General features: G+C 36.3%; 1 protein-coding gene across 1 annotated transcript in view; it reads left to right on the top strand.

The window, feature by feature from the left end:
* The window catches only part of VPS35L (VPS35 endosomal protein sorting factor like), a 121,451-nt gene that overhangs the window by 75,678 nt on the left and 20,055 nt on the right, over positions 1–25,718 (top strand). The window contains exons 22-28 of the mRNA XM_043975875.1: positions 690–770; positions 2,291–2,354; positions 8,723–8,821; positions 10,455–10,532; positions 11,034–11,148; positions 16,987–17,126; positions 19,611–19,776. Of these exons, the coding sequence (XP_043831810.1) occupies positions 690–770; positions 2,291–2,354; positions 8,723–8,821; positions 10,455–10,532; positions 11,034–11,148; positions 16,987–17,126; positions 19,611–19,776 (743 nt within the window). The remainder of the gene's footprint in view (positions 1–689; positions 771–2,290; positions 2,355–8,722; positions 8,822–10,454; positions 10,533–11,033; positions 11,149–16,986; positions 17,127–19,610; positions 19,777–25,718) is intronic.

Raw genomic sequence — 25,718 nt, 5'->3', positions numbered from 1 at the left:
AGTTAACTTGTTTTTAAAACAAGAAGTACCTCTCCTTGGAAGCACCATTTACATAATGAACTTAAATTCATTATTTTCAGTTAGTTCCAGATGCTCTTATAGAGGCCAGAACATTTAAGTAATTATTTTGATTATCCTATGAGCAGATCCTGTTCTCAAAAATGAATACCTTTTTTGTTGTTTGTGGCAGAATTTACACCATTGTTAGGTGCCTCATTTAAAAAATACATGTTTTGAATGATTAGTAAGGAATATGCATACTCTAATTTCCATAACTCTGCTACAGTAATTTTTTCTTTATTATTTATTGTGTAGATCTAAATTATGCTTTTACTTGGCAGTTAATGTACAAAGAAAATATGTTGAGGATACCCTAGAACATATTGGCAATATATTTAAAAGGAAATTTTTAACATATCCTTATTGTGGTTTTGAATTTTTGTTATATGAAGTAGTAAACTTGGTACTTGAAAAAACAAGAACAAAAACAAGAACAGTAACGAAATCCCATGGCCTTGTTCCCAACTAGTGAACTGCTGTTTCTGATGCAGATTAGATAAAAATGCCCTTTTGTAAAATACATGAGGTTTTTGTGGGGGTCAAGGGGGCTGACAGTATACTTTTTCATTGCCCTAGAACATTCCGGTACTCTCTATAACTTTTATCCCCTATCTTTAAATGGTTTTTAGGCATCAGCAAGAACCTACCAAGGATCCTGTCATCCTGAATGCTTTACTACATGTCTGTAAGACGATGCATGACTCTGTGAAGTAAGATCCCATTCGTATCTGTGAAACATTGAGTTCTCATGTGGTAAATGTTAGATAGGATATCCCAGAGTTCATGGTAGAAGAAAATTATTGGTTTAAAATGCAGCCCTCACTCTCCCTGTGTGTTAGAACTTTGTGTAGCTCATTAAGATTCTCTCTAACAAAGACCCAATGAGGGTATTTTGTTGCCTTTGCTGATGGGAAGGAAGTCGATGGATAATCTTTTGATAAATGAAAGGCAGAAATGAAGTAGCAGATGGTTTTTTAAGTGATTAAAAAAAAAGCCTGTTGTATTTCAGTGAACTGAGACAAAAAGCCATCGAGAGTCTTCTCATAACAGCGGGTAGCAGAACATTTATCCAATAATATATCATGTTAATTAAAACTCATTACCAGCTAATTATTTCAAATTCAGACAAAATATTGGCATGGTTCAAGTGAAGGACAGCTTTGTTCTATAGATCGTCTAGACTGGAGTCTGAAAGAGCTGCCTTCATCTCACTTGGGGGTCAGAATCCTTTCAGAATCCTATGGAAAGAGCCAAATGATCAAGTTTTCATTTTTTTTTAAAGGCAGGTATCACATTGTGGGACCATTTAAAGAGGGAGGGATCTAAAGTTCTGATTCTCCCGGATTCTTAAGTCATGGAAGTGTCATGACTGAAACCTGATGAGCCCAGGCATGAAAATTGGTTGATTTATTGTCATATAGTAAAAGTGAATTTCTCTGAAATCAAACTGAAACAATTAAAGTTGGCTTGTTTTATAAACAGCTATATATTCATGGCTTTTAGTACCTTCCAAATCATAAATAATATTACCATTCAGAATATTGATAGCATTCACTGTGGAGAAAAATGGAAGCAGGAATTGTATAGTAAATGAGAGAAAGGTAATGTCTTTAATAGTCAGCAATAGAAATAGTGAAGCCCGTGGAGTTGGAGATGAGTGGGTGGAAGGAAAAATGAAGCAACGGAATAACCCCATGAGAAGAGAAATTCTTTTCTCCAAGTTTTAAAAATTCTTCCATCTCTCTTATTCACCCCTTTCTTTTTATTTAGGGACTTAAATAGGGGGTTTAAATATCTCCCCCTTAATTTAATTTCCCCCCCTAAAACTTTCATATAGATATTTTTAGATTGATCTATAGATAAAAAAATAAATACATGTATATAAAAACAGATCTCTCTGTAGTCAAAAGAGTCTGTTTCTGTAAAGATGTATAGTCAAAACCTCTCATGACTTAAGAGTTTTTTGAATTGTATTTGATAGCATTTACATTTTAATTGTTGCACAAGATTTATATTACAAAGTAATACCAATAAATGTCATTGAGAAAGATGAAAGATGTATTAGTAAAAATATCTTCAATCAAATAGAAGATAAAAATGTCTACCTTGTCATGATTAAAAAACCAACCCAGTTAAATTTTTTTTATAGCCATGTTATTTAACTTTTAACTTATTTGCTTGAGAAAATGAGTTGTTTCGATTGTCAGTAATGTGAATCCATTGTTTACAGTGCACTCACCCTTGAGGATGAAAAGAGAATGTTGGCACTTTTAATTAATGGATTTATAAAAATGGTAAGTGATGGTGGTGATGGTAAGTGCATTTGAAAAGTACATATATAAATGCAGAAAAAAATAGTATAACTTGTTTCTGTGACCAGTGAAATTTTTTAAAAAGGACATTTTCTCTGTATTTTTGTTGGAATTATTTAGAAAATGCCTTAATCTATGTAAATATCTTGTCATCATTTTAATTCACGTTTTGCAAAGCTCCCATATGTGCTAGTCGTGTCCTCTGTCGAGGTAACTTTGGGTCAAGAATTAAAGTAACTAGTTAACTTTGAAAATGGGATCATACTCAGCAGCTAGCTTGCTTATATGAAACAAAATATAAAATTCAATGTTGATAATAGGTTAGATTCATGAGCCCATGTTAGAAAATGCAACAATGCATTTTATTACCCCCTTTATTTAGATACTCATTTATAATGTAGTGTTTGTAGTTTTGCTTCGCTTTTTCAGAAAGTCACAGAAACTAATGTAAAGGAACAAGATGCATTCAAAGGAATTCTAACAGCCATGTTGAGGACACCAATGTTAAATCTCCTTTTCGATAAAGATGGGGAGGAAGAGATGTTTGACTTCCCTAAGAAGTCAGTCCTACTGACCCCATATTCATACACTCATAGATGGGAAAAAGGAGAAGCTTCTTGGATGAGAAGTTTCTTTTCACATTTTCACTGGCCATCCATGAGCTACCCGGAGTAGCAGCAGTATTAAGATCAGAAGGATTTTAATATGGTTCTTATTAAGTAAATACTTGACAAATGGCTTTAGAGAGCAGATATATATTTTTGAAAAGGCCATAGCCAATATAAGATTTCTTTAATTCTCTTTTTGGTGCTTCTCCCTAGTAATAATCCATTCCATCTTGAAGTCTTGGAAATCTCATAGAAATTAAGGAACAGTGATACCTCGTATACTGAGGTAAATTTCAAGTCATTTTAGATTATTGTTCAGTCAGTCAGTCTTTTATGACTCTTTGTGACTCCAAGGACCATATTGTCCATGGGCTTTTCTTGGCAAAGATACTGGTGTACTTTGCCATTTCTTCTGGAGTGGATTAAGGCAAAGAGAGGTTAAATGACTTGCCAAGGGTGACATAGCTGTTAATCGTCTGAGGCCGGATTTGTACTCAGGTCTTTCTAACTCTAGACCCAGTGCTCTATTCACTGAGCCATTTATCTGCTCATTTTAGATTAGGGGGTCTTTAACTTTTTATGTGTCATGGACCCCTCCATTTTAGATTAGGGAGTCTGACTTTTTTTTGGTAGGCACCTAGATGGCATAATAGATAGAGCACTGGGCCTGGAGTTAGGAGGACCTGAGTTCATATCCAGCCTCAGACTATACCAGTTGAATGACCCTGGGCAAGTCACTTAACTCCATATGCCTCAGTTCCTCATCTGTAAAATGAGCTGGAGAAGGAAATGGCAAACCACTCCAGTATCTTTGCCAAGAAAACCCCAAATGAAGTCACGAAGAGTCAGATACAACTGAAAAACAACAAAACTTTTTTTGTGTCATGGACCCCCTTGCCAGTTTGGTGAAGCACATGAACTGCTTCACAAATTGTTTTAAAATTTAAAATGTAACTTTTCCCCAATTAAATGTAATAAAATATTTTTAACATTCATTTTTTTAAGTTTTTGAGTTCCAAATTCTATCCCTTTCTCCCTTTCCTCTGCTGTCATTGAGAAGGCAAGCAATTCGATATGTTATACATGTGCAGTCTTGTAAAACATATTTCCATATTAGTCATGTTGTGAAAGAAAACAGACCAAAAAAAGAGAAAGAAAAATAAAGTTTAAAAATATGATCTTCATTCAGACTCCATCAGTTCTTTCTCTGGAGATGGATAGCATTTTTTCATCATAGGTTCTGCAGAATCATCTTGCATTTTTGTATTGCTGAGAATAGCCAGGTCATTCACAATTGATTATCATACAATATTGTTGTTACTGTGTACAGTGTTCTGGTTTTGGTCAATTCATTGTGCAGCAGTTCATATAAGGTTTTTCTGCTCGTCATTTCTTACAGCACAAAGCGAAGCAAAACTACAAACACCACATTATTAATGAGTATCTAAATAAAGGGGGTAATAAAATGCATTGTTGCATTTTCTAACATGGGCTCATGAATCTAACCTATTATCAATATTAAATTTTATATTTTGTTTCATATAAGCAAGCCAACTGCTGAGTATGATCCCATTTTCAAAGTTAATTAGTTACTTTAATTCTTGATCCAAAGTTACCTCGACAGAAGACATGACCAGCACATATGGGAGCTTTGCAAAACATGAATTAAAATGAAGACAAGATATTTACATAGATTAAGGCATTTTCTAAATAATTCCAACAAAAATACAGAGAAAATGTCCTTTTTAAAAAATTTCACTGGGGGGCAGCTAGATGGTGCAGTGGATAGAGCACCAGCCCCGGAGTCAGGAGTACCTGAGTTCAAATCCGACCTCAGACACTTAACACTTACTAGCTGTGTGACCCTGTGTCACTTAACCCCAATTGCCTCACTAAAAAAAAAAAATTTCACTGGAAAGCGCTCCCCCCTTGATGGACATCCTCTCAATTTCCAGTTCTTTGCCACCAATAAAAGAGCTTCTATAAATATTTGTGCACACATGGGTCCTTTTCCTTTTTGTTTTTTATCTTTATGGGATAAAGACCTACAGACCTAGTAGTGGTATTGATGGGTCAAAGGGTATGCATCATTTTATAGCTTTTTAGGCAGAGTTCTAAATTGCTCTTCAGAATGGTTGAATCAATTCACAACTCCACTAAGTGCATTAGTATCTCAACTTTCCCACATCTCCATCATCATTTATCATTCTCCTTTTCTGGTGGTACCTCAGAGTTGTTTTAATTTGCACTTCTCAAATCAATAGTGATTTTTGGAGCATTTTTCTATATGTCTATAGATAGGTTTGATTACTTCATCCAAAAATTGCCTGTTCATATCCGTTTACCATTTATCAATTGAGAAATGGCTCTTATTTTCACAGATTTTACTCACTTTTTTATATATGTGACAAATGATGCCTTTTTCGTAGAAACTTGCTGTAAATGTTTTTCATAGTTATAATTACTCTGTAATTCCCTTCATCCTATTTTCCCGTTTATCCTACTCTTGCTTTTCTTTCACCCTGTCCATAATCCATTGCTTTTGACTTAATACCTCCACTAGTCTGCCTTCCCTTACCCTCCTACGACTACTTTCCTACAGCATCAGATAGATTTGGGGAGGGGGCAGAGCAATGAGGGTCAAGTGACTTGCCCAGGGTCACACAGCTGGTAAGTGTCAAGTGTCTGAGGTCACATTTGAACTCAGGTCCTCCTGAATCCAGGGCTGGTGCTTTATCCACTGCACCACCTAGCTGCCCTGGTAAGATAGATTTTTATACCCAAAAGAATGTATATATTATTCCCTCTTTGAATCAGTTCTAATGAGCATAAGGTTCATATGTTCCCCCTCAAATTCATAATGTTTTAAATGCATAAAATACCTAAGGAAACCAATTTAATGAAATATACTTATCACTTTTTAAAAAGTTCATGGATCCCAGGTTTAGAGCCTTGTTCTAGATAAAATATAAAAATGGCAATACTTTTTCAAGTTTTATTGCCCATTAGTAAGAAGGAACATAGAAAAAAGTCAATCCCATCCTAGGACATATATCTTATGAAATTAATAGATGTGTCTTAGGACTAACTATCCTAATGTCTTTGAAGTTTTTCTTATACAATGTTCATCATGGCAGCAAGTCAGCATTTTCATCATGATTATAAGAAGCCCAGTGGGTGTGCAGACAATTGTATTAGATCTCAGATACAATGTCCTAGGTGCTGCCCTAATGAGAAATTTGACGCAGCCTCTCAGAAAGCAATTAAACTTCCTAGCAACATGAATCATCCTGTCCTGGACATCAAAAAATATAGAGATTTTTATTTTAATTAGTAAGGTATAAAAAACAGGTCAACGTCAGGGTTCTCCTTTTGTTGAGAATTTGGCTAATCTTCCCAATTTCCCTATTTCTGTCAGAAGCACCATTAGTCTTAGTTTCTCTGGCTCATAATTTTTAGTTTTTCTTGATCCCTTATATTCATTCTCATCAAATCCTGTGAATTTTTCCTTTGTAATATTTCTAGAATTTTTCTTTTACTCTGTATTCCTTTTGTTCTCCCCACAGTCCAATTGCTCATCACCTCATGCCTGGATTACTTCAAAAACTTTCTCATTTGTCTTCCCAGTTTCTAATATTTCTTTCCTATAATAGGCTCAATGTATACTGAGAGTGACCCTGCTCAGTGGATAAAGCACCGGCCCTGGATTCGGGAGGATCTGAGTTCAAATCCAGTCTCAGACACTTGGCACATGCTAGCTGTGTGGCTCTGGGCAAGTCACTTAACCCTCATTGCCCTGCAAACAAACAAACAAACAAACAAACAAAAAAAACCAAACCAAAAACCAAACAAACAAACAAATAAGAAGAATGACCCTGCCATATTGGCTAGGCTAGTTTTTCTTTAGACTTCACCTTATTCACTTGTCTGGTTGATGGAATTGGTCCAGGGAAATAAGGCTTGAGCTACTGATATGTCTTTTCAGTTACCTGGGGCATAAAAGATTTAGCTCAGTATGTGTCAATGTCCCCTTGGCAGAAGATGCCCTACTGCTACGGGCATCACCATCCCTCTGATCTAACACCAGCTGTTGACCACATGCATTTCCATATGGAGAAAAGGGTCAGGGGAAGGGATGACTGCATTTACCTGAACCAGTACTATAGTCTTCTTTTCTTTTTTTTTTTTTGGTGGGGCAATGAGGGTTAAGTGACTTGCCCAGGGTCACACAGCTAGTAAGTGCCACGTGTCTGAGGCTGGATTTGAACTCAGGTCCTCCCGAATCCAGGGCTGATGCTTTATCCACTCTGCCACCTACCTGCCCCTGTGCTGTATTCTTATTGAGCATCCTTTTCATACCGTGACTAAGTTAACCTCCTTCTGTTAACTAACTGTTAGATGACTTATTCATGCCCATTTTGTTAGAATCCTGAATATGAGCCGCTGAACTAGCCTGAATCAGACATGGTCTAAAACCTCTTTTCATCTATATTTGGTGGACCGTTTATCAGATTATGTCTAAAATACCACTTTTATCGTGTTAGTCACTTGTTCAAGGAACCTATAGAAAATCCCTGTTATCTTCTTTATCAAATCTGGACTTAGCTGCTTTTAGGCCCTCCACATCTGACCCCCATCTATCATTTCTTATTTATTCCTCGGTATGAAGCTTCTACTATAGTTATGCCATTCTCCTTAATTTCTACCATTCCTACCTTTGTGCATCCTGCTTCCCCATTCAGGACTGTCCTCTTTCTTTTACTCCTATTTATATTATATTCTCCCTTCAAGGTCTGCCTCATTTCCCCTCCTTAATAAAATCCAGCTTCTCTGGCTACTTCAGCCCACAGAGATAATTTCCTTTTCTTCATTATACTTAAGTCCCTAAACATAACTTAGCTTCTAATTACACCACCTCGTGTATTTTTTGTTTTGCGTATGTTATTCTTATTTCCCCAACTAGATTTTTAAGTTTTGCAAAATACCTTAAATGGGAATGATGTCTTGTAACTTTTGTATATAGGCAGCCTATCACAATTAACACTAACCATTCAGTGATTGATTTTTTTTTTTTTTAGTGAGGCAATTGGGGTTAAGTGACTTGCCCAAGGTCACACAGCTAGTAAGTGTTAAGTGTCTGAGGCCGGATTTGAACTCAGGTACTCCTGACTCCAGGGCCAGTGCTCTATCCACTGTGCCATCTAGCTGCCCCCAATGATTGATTTTTATAGAGTGAAAAATTATTCTAAAGTCTTTTAGGACTCTAATTCTTACCCATCCTTTAGCGCTTTGTTTGTTTCTATTTCCTTTGATTTATTATTCCTGACAACACCAGCTTATGATAATTTTTTCCTCATTGTAACTCTTTATACATATTTTGTCTATGCCTCTCATCTTGGCACTTACATATTACCTCATGGGTCTTCTCTCCCCAATTTGATTGTGAGCTCCTTGGAGAAACAGTGACAGTATTTTATATTTCTTTAACAGCCACAGTGCTTGGCACAATCTCTTGTACATTGTGGTAACTGGGTAAATATTTATTGTTAAAGTATTATATTATTTTAACTTTTACATGTTCCACTTGAATGGTTTCTGTTTCCAACTTACTCTGTGAGGCAGTGGGTACCAAGGCAATATTATTTACTATATTATCTACTTAAAATCTAATCTAATCAGGAACTTAGGAGTGACTAGAATAAGTAGCCTATGACTTATCCTCTTATCTCTTCCTGGTCCTAGGTTTCATTTGGTCGTGACTTTGAGCAGCAGTTGAGTTTTTATGTGGAGACCAGATCAATGTTTTGCAATCTGGAACCTGTTCTTGTCCAATTGATTCATGTAAGTGTCTACACAAACCTCAATATGTGTTTTTAATGGGTTGTCATTGCTATCGCTTTCTGAGGTTAGGAAAAGCAGGTTTACTAATGTTAACAACATCATTGCTTAATGGTTTTGATAGTTTTTATAAACTCAAGTTTTCTCTTAAAATTTAAATGCTAACCATTTCAATATATCTCCAAATAAGGATGCAGATGAACTTAAATTAAGTGGTTTATATTGATTGTAAATGTTAGCCCTTGTTAAAACATAAAAAGCAAGATTACTATAGTGCTTTTTAGCACTTCTATGAAAAGACTACAGGTATTCTATTTTACATTTCACTTGTGAGTTTCTAGGGAAACAACTTTTTTTGTTGTTGTCAGGGTTAACTTCAAGTCAAAAGAATTCTGAAGTAATGATTCACCTCATGTAGCTACATCATTTTATACAGCTTAGAGATGAAGACAGTGAGGTCTTGAGAAAATAAGAGTTACATAGCTAGTTAGTAACAAAACTGGAATAGCCTCTCATTTCCTGATTTCATATGGCTTACTTTTTGAACTCATGGCAGAAATAGAAAATAAAAATAGTCAAGGAAATTGAGACATCCTTGAGAATCCCTTAGCCAAATCCATAAATGTGGATTTGGCTCCCAAAGTGAGAAAATTTAGAAATCAAATTCTAGTGCCAGCAAGCTGTTTGAAAAGGAGACTGTAATTTTTTTTAAAAAATCTGACAAGAAATAGTCCTTGTAGATTTAAATAGCTTTGTGTTTTAATTTATTTAGAATTTAATTACTGCTGCTCTACTCAAGAAACAGTGATTAGAATGAAAATCAAGTTTCTTAAAAGAACTGTGACTATTTCATGCACAATCCCCTCCTTCTGTTCTACAATATACATGGAAATGTTCATTTTATTTGGTGCTTGCTACGTTCAAAATAAAAAAAAAGAGTTGTGACTAAATTTTAGTACATACTAAATGCTGAATAACTGTCATGCTGGCAGACTTGAAGATCTTTTTTTTTTTTTCCCTTTTGGTGAAGCAATTGGGGTTAAGTGACTTGCCCAGGGTCACACAGCTAGTGTTAAGTGTCTGAGGCTGAATTTGAACTCAGGTACTCCTGACTCCAGGGCTGGTGCTCTATCCACTGCGCCACCTAGATGCCCCCTTGAAGATCTCTTAAGCTCAGGGTTTGTTGAGCTTTTTTAATTTGAGCATGGAGAAAGTGTAGAGATCATTAAGCTTTTACTTGACATTCATGCCAGCAGGACTAGGAAAATCTGATTTTCTATTCCCATCATTTACTCTAGATATAATAGTTGATGTGACCATTTCATAGGAATTGCCAATTTGATGAGTTTTGTTTGTTTTATTACTCTCATTAATATCTGTTTTGATAGGTGATTTTCATTAAGTCAAAGTTGTATGCATATTTTTTACTATTTTGACAGCCTAATGCTACTCAGTAATGTATTTTTAAAATATTCAGATGTCCATCATATTAATTGTATTTCTATAAGTTGAGCATAGAACTTTAGAAAGTAGTCTGTAGTTCCTTATAAAAGCTGTGTTTCACAATTAATTTGGATAAGCTAGAGAGCCACATTGTCAATTAACTTTTTTTTTTTTAATTTACTAAAAACTCCAGAGTGTGAACAAGTTGACAATGGAAACAAGAAGAGTAATGAAAGGAAATCACTCCAGAAAGACTGCTGCATTTGTCCGGGTATATTCTGAAGAGAAAAGATTTGTAGACTCAGGATACTAATGGTTTATTCAGGTTTTGACTTAGTAAATAGCTATTAAAGTAAAAGAATAATAATGCATTTGTTAAGTAGTAGGGTGGTTTTAGTACTGATTTTTCAAATCACTCACAGATGAATAAATTTTCCTTAATTTTTTACTAGCAGTAATACTTGAAGGAGAACTGTAAGAAAGTTGATGTCAATTATGTTAAAGGTGATCGAAAGATTGTCTTTTTTTTGTATCTGATAAGAAACACTTTTTCATTTGGAAATTCAGATTTGAGGAGCTCTTTGAAACTTTATCTTCTAAATGTGTATTTTACAGGGCTATGAGTGGGACCTAAATTCAGACTTGTAAGGGTGGATTTAAAAGCATTTACCTAAGAAAAAATCCTTTTAAAAAGTAGAAATATCAAGTTACCACATTGACACCAAAGATGTGTCCTGAGGTGTAATAGTAATTTTTTCCCTTCTCTTTTTAGGCCTGTGTTGCCTTCTGTTTCATTACTATTCCTTCCTTGACTGGTATCTTCACACGTCTTAATCTCTATCTGCATTCAGGTCAGGTTGCCTTGGCAAATCAGTGCCTTTCCCAAGGTAGGTTTATATATTTTTTTCCTGCTAAGGCAATTTTATTTTGTTTTGTTTCTGAAAGAACTCTGTGATGTATCTGTGGGTTCTTTGTTTTAGAAAAGACCAAGAGAAGTAAATAAGTTATGAGTTTTAAATCCATTTTGTACGTAAGGGAAGCTTTGGCCCCCTAAACATCTACACTGTTTGAGATATTTTCCTGTAAGGACTTTATAAAATAATCTATCCCAGACAGGCTGGGTAAGGTGGTTCAGACAGACTGGGTTTTGCGTGTCTGGTGATTCTATAAATTAAGAATATTTAATAGTTATATATCAAAAAGAACCAACCATCATCTCATATTTTGGAAACTTGAGAGTACACAAAAATGGTCCCAAATCTGTATGAAAACAGAACCATCTAGCTTAGTGTTATAGATGAGAATGATGCTAGAGGGTCTTTGGACAGGTTCTTTCTAGAAAATATACAGATCCCATGGACTTTAGAACAATAATTTCTTGTTTATCTAGAATATAGTTGAATGAGTTCAAGAAACTAGAAATCTTCTATGATATTGTACAATGATAATTGGCTATTTCACTGATGACCTGGCTTTGAAATTTCTCAAGTACTGTTTAAACCATTAAAGAAATATTAAATTACTGTAAGTCATTTATTACTAAAAGTATATTCTTTGTCAATTAGTTGTTTATTGAGTACCTACAACATACAAGATGCTGTGTTAAGCATAATATTCAGTTCTCTGAAAGCTGATAATCCATGTATAAAATTGATAGTAACTCTTTTTTAGCCTGAATATACTGAATATGAATTAAAAGAACCCCATTTATTTCAGTAGTTATGTACTGTAGGGGATGAAACCCTGGACTTGGAGTTGATAAGACCTGAGTTCAAAACTTGGTTCAGTCACTTACTAGTTATGTGACCTTGGGCAAGTCATTTTGCTTTGAGAGGCTCAGTTTCCTATAAAATACAGAAGATAATGGCACTGAACTCACATTATGAGGATTAAATGAGGTAACACAATGCAAAATGCTTTGCAAACCTAGCACTTTATCAGTTCTAGCTGTTCGGCATTTTTAGTGGCGAAAAAGAACTTGAACTATGGGTTGACAATCAGAATGGTTGGACCAGTTATGGTGTATGAGTAATGGAACACTATTTTGCTGTGAGAAATGCCCAAGGGACAGCTTTAGAAAAACCTGAGAAGACTTGTATAAACTGATGTGAAGTGAAGTGAGCAGAACCAAGAAAAGAGTTTATACAATAAAAACGATATTGTAAAAATGAACAATTTTGAAACACTTAACAATTCTGATCATCAATGCAATGACCGACCATGATTCCAGAGGACTCAAGATGAAACATGCTACCCACCTGATAGAGAGGTGATAGACTCAGGGTACAAATTGAGACATTTTTTGAACTTGAAAATTTGTTTTGACTGCATATTTGTTAGAAGAATCTTTGTTTTTCAAAAAAGAAAAGGAAAATGAGGGGGAGAGAGAAAATAGATTTTTCTTTCTTTTTAAAAAAAAAATTTTTTTAAGTTAAGAAAAAATTTTTTTTTTGAAAATAGATTTTTCTTAATGGAAAAAGTAAAATTAAAAAACATAAACAATTGTTATAAGAAATCCTAGTTTTTGTTTCAAATAAATAGTATTTGTATTGAAAATATAAAGATCACAAAAGTAAAATTGTGATTATTTATCTGCTAAATTACATTTTGTCTACCAAAATTAACTTTCTTCCACCCTGTGCTATTGTTTGTTTGTTTGTTTAGTCTTTTCTTTTCTTTCTTTCTTTCTTTTTTTTTTTTAGTGAGGCAATTGAGGTTAAGTGACTTTCCCAGGGTCACACAGCTAGTAAGTGTTAAGTGTCTGAGGCTGGATTTGAACTCAGGTACTCCTGACTCCAGGCCAAGTGCTCTATCCACTGCGCCACCTAGCTGCCCCTGCTATTGTTTTTTTTTAAAAGATAAGGTAAATTTCAGATTTATTTTTATGTGGAAATATGGCCAAGAAAATATTTTCCCCTCTAGTACATGATTCTTTTAAACAAGATTTTTAAAAATATCTTTTTTTTTTCTTTACCAGACCTTTATTTTGTTTCCAATTACATGTAAAGCCTATTTTCAGCATTCACTTTTGTAAGATTTTGAGTTCCAAAATTTTCTCTCACCCTCACCTCCCCCTTCCCGAAGCCAGCAAACAGTCTGATATGGGTTGTACATTGCAATCATTTTAAACATATTTCCACATTAGTCATGTTGTAAGAGAAGAATCAGAACAAAAGGGGGAAAAAAAAGCTCAAGAAAGAAGAAACAACAACAACAACAAAAAAAGTTAAAATAGTCTGCTTCAATCTGTATTTAGACTCCATAGTTCTTTTTCTGAACGTGGAGAGCATTTTCCATCTTGAGTCTTTTGGAATTGCCCTGGATCATTGTGTTGCTGAGAAGATCAGCTGAAAACAGCTGATCATTGCCCAATGTTGCTGTTACTATGTACAATGTTCTCCTGGTTCTCACTTTGTTCAGCATCAGTTCATGTAAGTTCAGATTTTTCTGAAATCTGCTTGCTTATCATTTCTTACAGCACAATAGTATTCCACTTCATTCATATACCCCAACTTGTTTAGCCATTCCCCAGTTGATGGGCAGCCCCTCAATTTCCAGTTCTTTTGCCATAAAAAAATATCTTTTTAAGACCTAAGATCATGGATTCAGAGCTGTTGAGACCTCAAATGTTATCCCATCCACCTGATTTACAGAAGAGGACTCTGAGGCCCATAGATTCAGCCTGAAGTCACCCAAAGTGGCAGAAACCAGGATTGTAACTTTGATTCTCTGACTTCAGAGTCAGTGTTCCTTCCACTGCACTTGTGCTGCCTCCTAGTCTAAAGCATAGACTTGAAAATACACTCTCACGTTTCACCTCCATGCAATTTTGGTTTGTGATATGCATCAGTTAGCTTTTTTTAGTATGAGGGCTGACCAGAATAGAGAGTGGATTTGAAAATGGATGGTAGCAGTCAATGCAAGGTGTTGTCATTAACTTGAACAGAATTATCCAAATGTACTAAAGAGTAACTGGGCATATAACATCTTACTGTATTCATACTTAATAATTTATATGATGATTTTACTTTAGTATTTCAGTGTTGTGGTACTAAACCTTAAAAGCATATTATTGTACTTAAAGCCTCTCACAGTGGTTATAAGCCAAAATAAATAATGCATTAAATTGCTGAGAATATAGAGCAAAACACAAATGAAGTCACATAAATATACTTCATTGTCAACCCCCCAAAAGCTCCAGCTGCATGGAGTCCTAAAGCAGAGTAATCTATTGGTAATTCATTCCCTTGTCTCATCTTCCTTTATCAGCCTGTGATTTTTACCAGAGCAGTATTGTGACAAATGAACTCCAAGCTAGCCCAGCCCAGGAAGCTGACTAAGGATCAGAGCATGAGACCAGCAGTTCCATTTCTTTGTTAGAAAGTGGTGTTACCCGTGGCATAAGCCTGTTGGGATTTAGAACAAAGCTGGCTCATAGGCTCAAGTCTTTAGGAAGAACAAAAGACTTGCTACATCAGTTGTTTTGTTGCATGCATCTTGCTTGGAGCCAGCTGAAATACTTTTAAAAATGAGTCTGTTCTTAACTTCTTTTTGGTTTTGGTCCTTTGTTGTGTATATGCTGAAAGGCACTGGCTGTGATGCGCCAGAAAGCTTGCTGGATTTGGAGGTTAAAGAACTTGAGTTTGCCAGCTCTGTTCCTTACTACTGGGATGATCTTGGGCAAACTTCTTAGCCCCATTGGGCCTCATTTGCTTTCTCTTTATAATGAAGCAGTTGAAGGGGGCAGCTAGATGGCGCAGTGGTTAAAGCACCAGCCCTGGATTCAGGAATACCTGAGTTCAAATCTGGCTTCAGACACTTGACACTTACTAGCTGTGTGATCCTGGGCAAGTCACTTAACCCCCATTGCCTGCAAAAAAAAAAAATAATAATAATGAAGCAGTTGGGCTACATGTCCTTTAGGTCCTCCAAATCTATGAGTGATCCTGTTGAACTCCTATGCCTTTTGCTCATCAGCAGTTCCTTCTCTTAGTTTCATGATTGGGTTTCACTAGAACAAGAATTCTTGCCTTTTATGATGCCTTCACCTTTGGGAGTTCTGTTCTTGGATTACTTTCAGGCTATAAAAATAGAGCAAAGGGGTCTCTGCTCTTTTGGCCTTTCTATGAATGTGGTTCTGGCACTGTAGTTTCAAAAGGACCTTCTTGAAGCTCAAAGGATAATCTTTCAGAATGTAGCCTGAGTTCTTAGCCTTGCTGCGGCACTAGCTAGTTTTATATCCTTTAGCAAATTTCTCATTTTCCCTGGGCTTCTCTTTTTTCATCTGAAAAATGAAGAGGGTTAGGTTTTTATCAGAATTGGCATCTCCCAGCCTAACCATTTCCATATAAAATCAGTAGATGCAAATGCACTTTGTATATATGTGAACAATCATTCCATCTTACTTGTATATGTGTTGTTTCCCTAGGTAAATTTGTAAACCCCTAAAAGTCAGAGATCAGGCCTTGTACTTCGTCTTATACCTTATGGAATCTGACACAGTGCCTTGGGCTTAGGTGTGAAAACATGTGGTTGGTTTCATAAGGTGGTCACCATAAGCCATCAGTAGCTAACTTTTTGGTATAAAGGGATTAGATTGATATGATATAAGGAGTGGAAGGTGAGCTTGTAAGAATATGGCCCCATTATTAGTAAACGTTCAGAATATTCTGTGAGAAAAATCTTTTAGGAATATTCTTTTTTCTTTAAGGAAGAAAGCCCTGCTTCAGAATGTGGATTTTAGTATACATATTCTTCTTGTTAAATACAGACTTTATTCTAAGGAAATTAAATGTTTGTTGTTGAAGTTGCCTTTCTGGTAATGGATAGAATTCCAGTTTTAATTTATGATGTTATAGACAAGTACAGTTTCTCTTTGCATCATTGGAAGTCATTTCTGAATGGAACTGTACTTGGACCATGAAAACCTTTGATCTTGTCAAATATTCTATAATGTCAGTTGTCAGGTCTGTGTTTTGATTAGTTTGTTCTTGGAGCTTGTGCTTTAGAAATTGTAGGGGCGGAGGAGCTTTTTCTAAAATATGCCCAACTGAGGGATTAGTGTGGCTAGCAGATGGAGACTTGGCCTTGGAGTAAGGGCTTGGGACAACTCGGACTCAGATGACACATATATTAGCTCTGTCACCATGAACAAGTCGCTTAACTTCTTGGTGTCCCAGACCATTCTCTAGAGACTACATGCCCCAAAACATTCTTCTAGGAAGATTCCAATTTGTCTTTAGTTCTATAGATCACAGAAAAATTGTTTTAGAGCTGTACGGTACCTTAGAAATCAAGTCCAAATTCCTCATCTCTAAGTAGTGGAGCCAGAATCCCAAACCAGGTGTTACATTGCTTTGTTTATCATTCCACACTGTCTCTTTCTTCTGTGTCCTCAGTGTTTCTTTAGAAAAATACTTGAATGAAATAGGAATCTTCCAAAGCAAATTGCATAGTAAGGGTCTGAACCGACTGTTAAAAAACCTGCAATGACCACCTCACTGAATGTAAAGCCTGTTTGATAAAGTCTTTGAAGTGCTATAGAAGCTGTCTGGTATATTCACCTCAATGGGGCTTGGGGCTTCTGTTGGACCTAACATTGCATTGCTTTTTTTCCCCTTGAATTCAACTGTTTCTCACAACATGGTTCACAAACCATTTGATAAATATAATGTTTTATAGTTTGCAGAATGCTAATACATGACTTTTTTTCTTTGCTATTGTAGCGGATGCTTTTTTCAGAGCCGCAGTAAGCCTTGTTCCTGAAGTTCCAAAGATGATCAATATAGATGGAAAGATGCGGCCATCTGAATCATTCCTTCTGGAATTTCTTTGCAATTTATTTTCTACTTTATTAATAGTTCCGGTATGTAACAGTGGCATAATTATAAGTAGCAGCTTTTTTCTTCTTGCCCTAAGGATGTCAGAAAATTAAATCTTCTAATGGTCAGATTTTATAATTTCAAATGAATTTACTTTGTGTAAACTTTTTTTGCCTTATTCAAGGTTTTGTTTCTGTTTTTTATGTATGCCTTAGTGAGATAGCCACTTTCATTCTCTTCTCTTAGCCTGATTGTCTGTTCGTGAAATGGGAGGAAAAATCAGCCCTAAGTATGAGGCAGGATGTTCCTTGAAGTTGTTATTGCTTGATTAAATAATTTAAATGTATTTAGCTCACATTAGAGATTTTCTTATGGTAAGTTTATTGGCTAAGTGAGAAGGAAGCAATGATGCAACATTCAAACTCTTATACTTAAACACTATACTTGACTACCCTGTGGTTTTCCAGTAACTCATGCCCTCCTTTTGAGAACTCTGCTGTGCTCTTTACCAACTAGAGAAGTTTATCTAGTAATGGCAGGCAGCATAGGAAAACTAGTATTGATGGAAGCAATGGGAGCACCTTTCAGCCAGCTGTGTAAACAGAAAAGGGGGTGCAAGGTTCTTTGCCTCATTTTAAAACATGGTTGATAAATAAGCTGGTAGTGATAGGAAAACAAAGTCGGGTAACATTTGTTATAAATAGGTTTAGAACAAGTTGTTTCCATATTCCTCTTTTCATTGTTTCAGATTACGTGTTGCTTTTCACATCGCGGCTTTTGAGAATGGTTTGCTATGCCTCATTTGTTTTCATTTATTTGAAACCAGATGGAGACTCTTTCTGACTAGATCACAGACTAAAGGTCTTAGAAATTTTTTTGACCGTCGTTAGCCTTGAAGCATCAAAATACATTATATATTAAAATTTTATATTCATTGATCCATGATTGCCCAGTGAAAAGTTTGATTCTTACACAACAACCTAAAAAGTGCCAATGCTGCTGCTCTTGTAATTCAAAGCTTGCTTACTTCAAAGTTATATACAGTACTGACCCTCTGTGGCAATATGTTGGACTTTTTTCTTTGGCCATTATAACTCTTAGAATTAAAGTATCCGTCTGTTGTCTGTTTTCAAGGTAGTTCTTTAAGTAAAATTTAGTTTTAATTATTTGATGGAACAAAATAAAAGTTTGAAACAAATGTTGATAAAGAAAGGGATAGTGAGTTGCCAAATTAGATTGACTCACTAAATGGAAGACAGATTACCACATATTTAATTTTTCTTTATGTTGTAGAGTTTCGGACTTCGTAAAAACATGCATGTTCTCTCCTTTCTGACTCCTTTTTACCCACCCTCAAAGTGTAGCAGTAACTTCTCGACTTTAATGGCTTTATCCAGAGGATTGAAAGTATTCCAGGGGTGGCTAGGTGGCGCAGTGGATAAAGCACCGGCCCTGGATTCAGGAGTTCCTGAGTTCAAATCCGGCCTCAGACACTTGACACTTACTAGCTGTGTGACCTTGGGCAAGTCACTTAAGCCCCATTGCTCTGCCAAAAAAAAAAAAAAAGTATTCTAGACATTTCCACTGATATTAAAAACACCCCTGAAGGTTAAGGAAGAACAGATTGCTCTCGTTTCCATACCTTCACCTCATCCTTGACTCTCTGTATTCTATATCCAGCCAGATTGTCTGACATGGGATTTTAAATTTTGGTATCCACAGAGCATTAAATGGGTTGTCAACTCTTATTACCTTCCTCTTTACCTTCTACTTCTCTTCCTTCATTTGGTGTCAGGTCAAAGAAGGAGGAGTCTTACTTTTTTGAACAAATTGAAAGAATCACTTAAAGGAAGCATTTGTTTGTAGTTTGATGTTTATGTTTTGAAAGTTCTTTTTTTTTGGGGGGGGGGGGATGAGGGTTAAGTGACTTGCCCAGGGTCACACAGCTAGTAAGTGTCAAGTGTCTGAGGCTGGATCCTAACTCAGGTCCTCCTGAATTTAGGGCTGGTGCTTTATCCACTGCACCATCTAGCTGCCCCCGAAAGTTCTTTTAACCTAAAGGAAATGCAGTATTTAAACCTCCCATTAGTTATAACACTTGTGACTTGGATTCTTACCCATTGTAGGTGGTTTCTGGGATTTCATGTGATACAAAAATATTCATCTTTCTTATGGTTTGTAGAAATTGGTGGGTTTTTAAAAAACCCAAACTTGTATGTACCCACAAAATGTGTATGTAATCTTAGGATTTTAGCCATTAGATTGACACCCACTGTTTTTTGTTTTTTTGGATTTTTTTTCTTTTGCTTCTCAGACTTAGAAAACTTGTCTAACTCAAACAGAATGGAGGATTAAAAATGCTAAATAATTTGAACTCATATTGTATTACTTAACTTGGCTAACTAGTGTGATTTTTTAAAAAGTAAAACAATTCACAATTTCATTTCATTATAATTATAACTAAGGTGCCTGAGCTAGTGAATATTTTCCCCCACATTGTGTGATTTATAACTGTGGTTGCCCTTTAGGATCATCCAGAACAAGGAGTCCTATTTCTTGTTCGAGGTTTACTAAATGTGATCCAGGACTACACTTGGGAAGACAATAGTGATGACAAAATTCGTATCTACACCAACGTTTTACATCTCCTCTCTGCAATGAGCCAAGAGACTTATCTCTACCATGTAGACAAAGGTAGCAATGTGTTTTCCTTTCTTTCTTTTTTTTTTTTTTGTGGGGCAATGGGGGTTAAGTGACTTGCCCAGGGTCACACAGCTAGTAAGTGTTAAGTGTCTGAGGCCGGATTTGAACTCAGGTCCTCCTGAATCCAGGGCCGGTGCTCTATCCACTGCGCCATCTAGCCGCCCCCTGTTTTCCTTTCTTACCAGTAAACATCTCAGAATGTATGCATTACCACCTACCTTAGTAAATCTCATGAAAGTCGAGTATGAAAATATTTAGAGTAGATGGCTTTTGAACTCATGTCTTCGTATCGCCTTTATAAGCTAAGGACTTCCTCTATTTAAATAACTCCTGGGAAACTGTATTATATGTCCCTTGTTCCATAAATGCTTCATGGATGTGGATGACCAGAATACTGTATCATCTATCTCTGAGCTTAGTGGTTTATGGAGATGTTCCCAGGCTTTGTAATTTATCAAGAGAAACTTGTTTAAACAGCTAGCAGCACTGTGGCATTATCAGATTGGCATTTTAGTCTTTCACAAAGGAGTTGAGTAATGGTGCTAAACACAATTTTTTGGTACCGATAAAGACTGTGGTAGAATCGATATAAACTTTGGAAAGTGTAGCTGAAGCAGACTTTAGAGCATTAGATAATAACGTGGAAGAGTAAAAAATGTAGGTTATTGGATTCTTTCTTTCAAAACAGATCCAAGTCTTAGAACTTTTAGAATATATTGTAGCATCAGATTCGGGGCAATAGAGGTTTTAAGGTTAGAGTTAATAGGGAAGGAGTCCAGTTTTCTAGACACTTAAAATTAGAGAAACTTCTTTCTTAATGCAGCTGTGTTTGGATTGGATGAGGAATAGTGCCTTGACAAGTCTTGTAGCCAGAGAAGTTCCCAAGGAGGAGCAAAAGACTGCATGAGTTGGATGAGTTCCAGTTTTCTGACTGCTTATTTTATCTTCATGCTGTGGCAGTTCTGTAGTCTTGATACCGATTAATTCTTCAGAAGAAAGGGGTTAAATCATTCTGTTTACAGCTAATAACCTTACCAGCTTTATTTCAAGATTCATTGGGAGAGGCCCAAAGTTGCCTCTAGTATTACTAAAATAGCCTTGGGTTTCCCAATGGATATTCTAAATAGATATACTTATTTATGAAGTGGACTGCTAAGCACCTACTAGCATTCTCTAGTTCTGGGATTTTGACAACATTGTCTATAACTTTCTTGAGAGATTTTCTTTTTTCTTGTCTGGTATGACAACAGCATAAAAGAACATAATAATGGACTAGCTTTTGCCAAGAGGAATTTTCAAGTTTTAAATGTCAGGTTCATATGTTACATAAATTGTGACAGCAAAACTCTCTTGTTCTGGGGAAAGGTTAAATAAAATCCATGCCTTAAAGATGAAAGAACAGAATGCTGTTGTGCAACTGAAGTAATTGGCTGTCCTTACGAAAATTTACACGCTGAGACCACAGTGGTTTATATAGGAGATACGTCAGGTGATTAGTTCCATTTGGAAACTCAGAGAAATGATAAAATTAAAAGTACTCTGATATTAATATTTCAGTGTGGCTTAAAGAGAAGGGGTTCTGAAAACTGAAACGGTAGAGTTCCATCTTCAAATCTTACAATATCTGGTCTCCTCCAGATGACCTACTGCTGGCTAAAGAGAACCAAAGCCTTCATTTGTATTTTTTTGGAGAATGCTTTGCTACATGTATTGAGGCATTAAACAGATACAAATATGTCAGTGTCCTCTGCTGTAAACGTGTGAGTGCAGGGAGGGTATTCAGAGTATCTAGCCTGTGCATCAAATGAGAGTTGACTTTGGCGCCAGTATCCCAAGATCATATAGCCTGTGCTTTTGTTCCTTTTTTCACTTTCCTATTCTCACCTCCAAATGAGGGAGCCATGTTTCTTTCTTTTTTCTTTTTTTCTCCCCCCAGGGCAATGAGGGTTAAGTGACTTGCCTAGGGTCACGCAGCTAGTAAGCATCAAGTGTCTGAAGCTGGATTTGAACTCAGGTCCTCCTGAATTCAGGGCCGGTGCTTCATCCATTGTGCCACCTAGCTGCCCCTGCCATGTTTCTTTATAGCCTAGGATGAATATGTATTTATGTGCCAGCTTTGCAAATACCTATTTATTCTCTTTATGTATTGTCTAGGAAGTCTTGAGTGTGCATAGGTAAAGGAAGGTGGTGTTTTTTTTTTTAATCTACAAGTATTTATTAAATGTCTACTATGTTCAGCCCACTGAGCTAGATACTGGGAATACAGATAAAAAAAATAAAATAATCCCCGTCCTCAAGGAGGGCATTCTAGGAGACAATATGTACATAAATCAGGATACACAATATAAATATAAAGCAATTTGGGGGGAGGTGGGAGGGATTTTTTTTCCTATCGCTATTCTCGATAGTGAGTTTTACTCACTAGTATAAGAGTTGATTCTAGTATAAAGGAGATTAGGAATTTATATGAGAAACTATTCTGTCTGCATTGGTAGTCAGGAGGAGTCCCTCCAACAACTGACATTTAGCTTCCTTGTGGCAAATGCGGCTTTAGTCTAAGAATGATTTTCATAACTAATCTACGGAAAATACTGGACATGTTGTAGTAGCAACAGCACTTGTCAAGGATGCCATTATTTGGCATACCCAGATGCTGTCGAAGCATGATTAATTAAGTAGTAATCACTCACATTACAAACGGAATCATTGGGAGGAATTTCATAAATGACCATTCTCTTAGCGCATGTTTGTGTTTACAAAATATTATTTAAAGAGAGTGCTAGGGCCAGGAGAGTCATGGAGGACTTAAAGCTAAGTGCATGGTAGGAGAATTGCCAGTTGCAGATATCTACCCAAATCAGAGCTACTCAACAGACATTCATTAAATGAATGTGCCATCACGTGCTAACTGCTGGAGATAGAAATAGAAAAGGGAGATAGTCGTTGCCCTCAAGAAGCTATAGTCTACTGTGATAAGATAAACAATCCTGAAATTATAATGGAAAGCAATTAGAAAATGGAATTTGATTTCTAAAAATGAAATGATCACTCTTTTTTTTAGGAAATATATCTACTATGTAATTTAAATTTTATTTTCTTTTTAGGCACTTAATGACCAGTAGGATGGTGGAGAGAATTAGAGAATATCTTTTGAAATCTTTTTTTTTGATCAGTTATGATTATTGTTGTTTGCTGATGGAAACCATATTGTTACCTGGCCTGGAGCTTGTACAGGGCTTTCTTTTTGATGTTCTGAGGCTCAGAAAATATCCATTTATCTTTCTTCTCATACACACTGGCTAATCTTCAATGCCCATTGATTGTGATCACCTCATGTTTCAGTCTTCTATCCAGACACCTAAAACATCTGACAACCAGTTGTATAACCCGAGAGTTCTAGGTCCTTGGTCTGCACATTTAACCTACTTCCTTCTGCATAGTTCCAGGACTATACATTGCCTGGCTAGTGATACCTTGGTCATTTTCTAAGGGTTTGTGGGTTTTTAAGCTCTTCTATACATTTCTGGTAAATATTATAAACTTTTTTAAATGATATTTTATTTTTTTCCAATTACATGTCAAAACAATTTTAAAAATTCATTTAAAATTTCTTTTGAGTCCTAAATTTTCTCTCTTCCTCCTTCAGCTCCACCCCCCTCTGAAATGTTAAGCAATTTGATATAGGTTATTTATATGCAATCATATAAAACAGTAAGTATTATAAACTTGATATGCTTAAAGTGCATCAGACCCTTCCCAGCCTCACTTCCAAAACTGGGAGCCTTGTTTGAAAACTTAGAAGAGACAATATCTGCTTACCTTATTGCAGAGAGCCATAGATGGCATGAAAGCAGTCACATTTGATAATGATGATGATGATGAAAAAAGCATGACATGCTAGCAGCTGAGCTAAAGTGACCTTAGGTTGTTCAATGAACATTTATTTTCTGATCAACACACCTGAATTCTGTGTGTGTCCAATAACTCTTCAGTTTTCCTTGTACCTACTCTTTAAGATATTGGCAATAGAAGGCACTTACTCCCTCAGATTTCATAAAGTCAGAACGATATTTTGGTTTTCCACCAGTTTGAAAGTATTAATAGGCCACTTGTGCTTATCCTTTGTGTATCTATGTAACTAATACATCATACATTTCACAAAGACTTTTTTGTATCCTTTTGGCTTTAATGTTATATTATTTGTAAAGAACTCTGTCTTAAAAGTTTTTTGTTTTGTTTTGTTTTGTTTTTGTGAGGCAATTGGGGTTAAGTGACTTGCCCAGGGTCACACAGCTAGTAAGTGTGTAAAGCCTCTGAGGTCAGATTTGAACTCAGGTCCTCCTGAATCCAGGGCTGGTGCTCTATCCACTGCGCCACCTAGCTGCCCCAAAAGTTTTAATAAACATATTGAACAGTAAGTATAAAGAAAGATTCTTTGTTGAAATGTCTAGAAGTGATCACTTAAGAAAATTATATAAGCAAATCCCTTTACCCCTAGAGGGCAAGGATTGGGTTGTATTCCTGGGCTTTAAATTATTGTCTCTCATGGCTTTCTAGCCTTCTTCATTCTTAGTGACACCTGTAAATAAATTTTGGTTGTTCTATGCTCACTGATGAAAATTGGGGTTGGATGGGAGAAGATTGGGCTTAGTGGAAGTGGATGCCAGGCTTTTCAAAAGCTGTATTTGACAAGAATAATGAAAATAGAAGACATAGATTCCTTAAACCCCATACGTGATGTCATGGTGTCATGGGAGATTCTCTCTATTCAAGGATATTTAGCCTGAATAAGATAAGACTTGGAAGAGTCACAGTTGCTTTCTTCACATAATTGAAGGGCTATTGTGTGGAAGAGGGATGAAATTTTTCTAATCATCAAGCAGTAAGGTGGAGTGGGAGAAGTATATTACTTGGAATTTGGAGACTTGGGCTCAGTCCTAGTAGAATGGACAAGTATCAGGGTTTTGGGTTTTTTTTGTTTTTGTTTTTGTTTTTTTGTAGGGCAATGGGGGTTAAGTGACTTGCCCGGGGTCACACAGCTAGTAAGTAAGTGTTAAGTGTCTGAGGCCAGAGTTGAACTCAGGTCCTCCTGAATCCAGGGCCGGTGCTCTATCCACTGCGCCACCTAGCTGCCCCCAGGGTTTTTTTTACCAACAAAACGGGGATAAAAATACTTGTACTACTCACCACAGAAGGTTATTTTAAGGGAATCACTTTATAAATTATCAAGTGCTTTTTACCTGTGAGTTTATTGGTCCCGTTATTGGCCTCAAAGATGAGAAATAGGACCATTGGTGGAAGTTATTGGGAGTCAGATTTCCTGATGATTAAAGCTGCCCCCAAGTTGAATAGGCTTTTGTTTTATGTCGTAGTAACATCCCTGTCACTGCAAGTATTTGAGTAACGAATGGTTCGATGTCCATTTGTAAGAGGTCTGATAGAAGGGCAGTGTCTGTATTGTGGTCTTTTCTGACTCTGGGATTCTAAGCTCATAGCCATGTTTCAGAGTGGTAGGGTAGAGAAAAAGTTGGCAATTAATTTTGAGGAAGAAGGAAGTTTTTCTGGCTTTGTGGTCTGCCCCAAAGGAGGGAGCAGTAGGGCCATTTCAGTTTATGTTAATAAGCATAAAGATTGAACATTTCATTGGTATAGGGAACGTCTAGGGGAGGAATCTCCTTCTACCTATGCAGTCGATAGTCTTAGAATGTTGCCTTGAGGACTGAGAAGTTCAGTAAATTGCCAGTGTGTGTCAGAATTGGACTTGAAACAGGTCTTCTTGGCTTTGAAGCCAACTTTCCCCCTTTTTTTTTTTTTTGCGGGGCAATGGGGGTTAAGTGACTTGCCCAGGTTCACACAGCTAGTAAGTGTCAAGTGTCTGAAGCCGGATTTGAACTCAGGTCCTCCTGAATCCAGGGCTGGTGCTTTATCCACTG

Source organism: Dromiciops gliroides, chromosome 1 (assembly GCF_019393635.1).
Source record: "Dromiciops gliroides isolate mDroGli1 chromosome 1, mDroGli1.pri, whole genome shotgun sequence".
Classification (NCBI taxonomy): domain Eukaryota; kingdom Metazoa; phylum Chordata; class Mammalia; order Microbiotheria; family Microbiotheriidae; genus Dromiciops; species Dromiciops gliroides.
The sequence above is the reverse complement of the archived record's forward strand: the minus strand, read 5'-3'. Positions and strand labels throughout refer to the sequence as shown.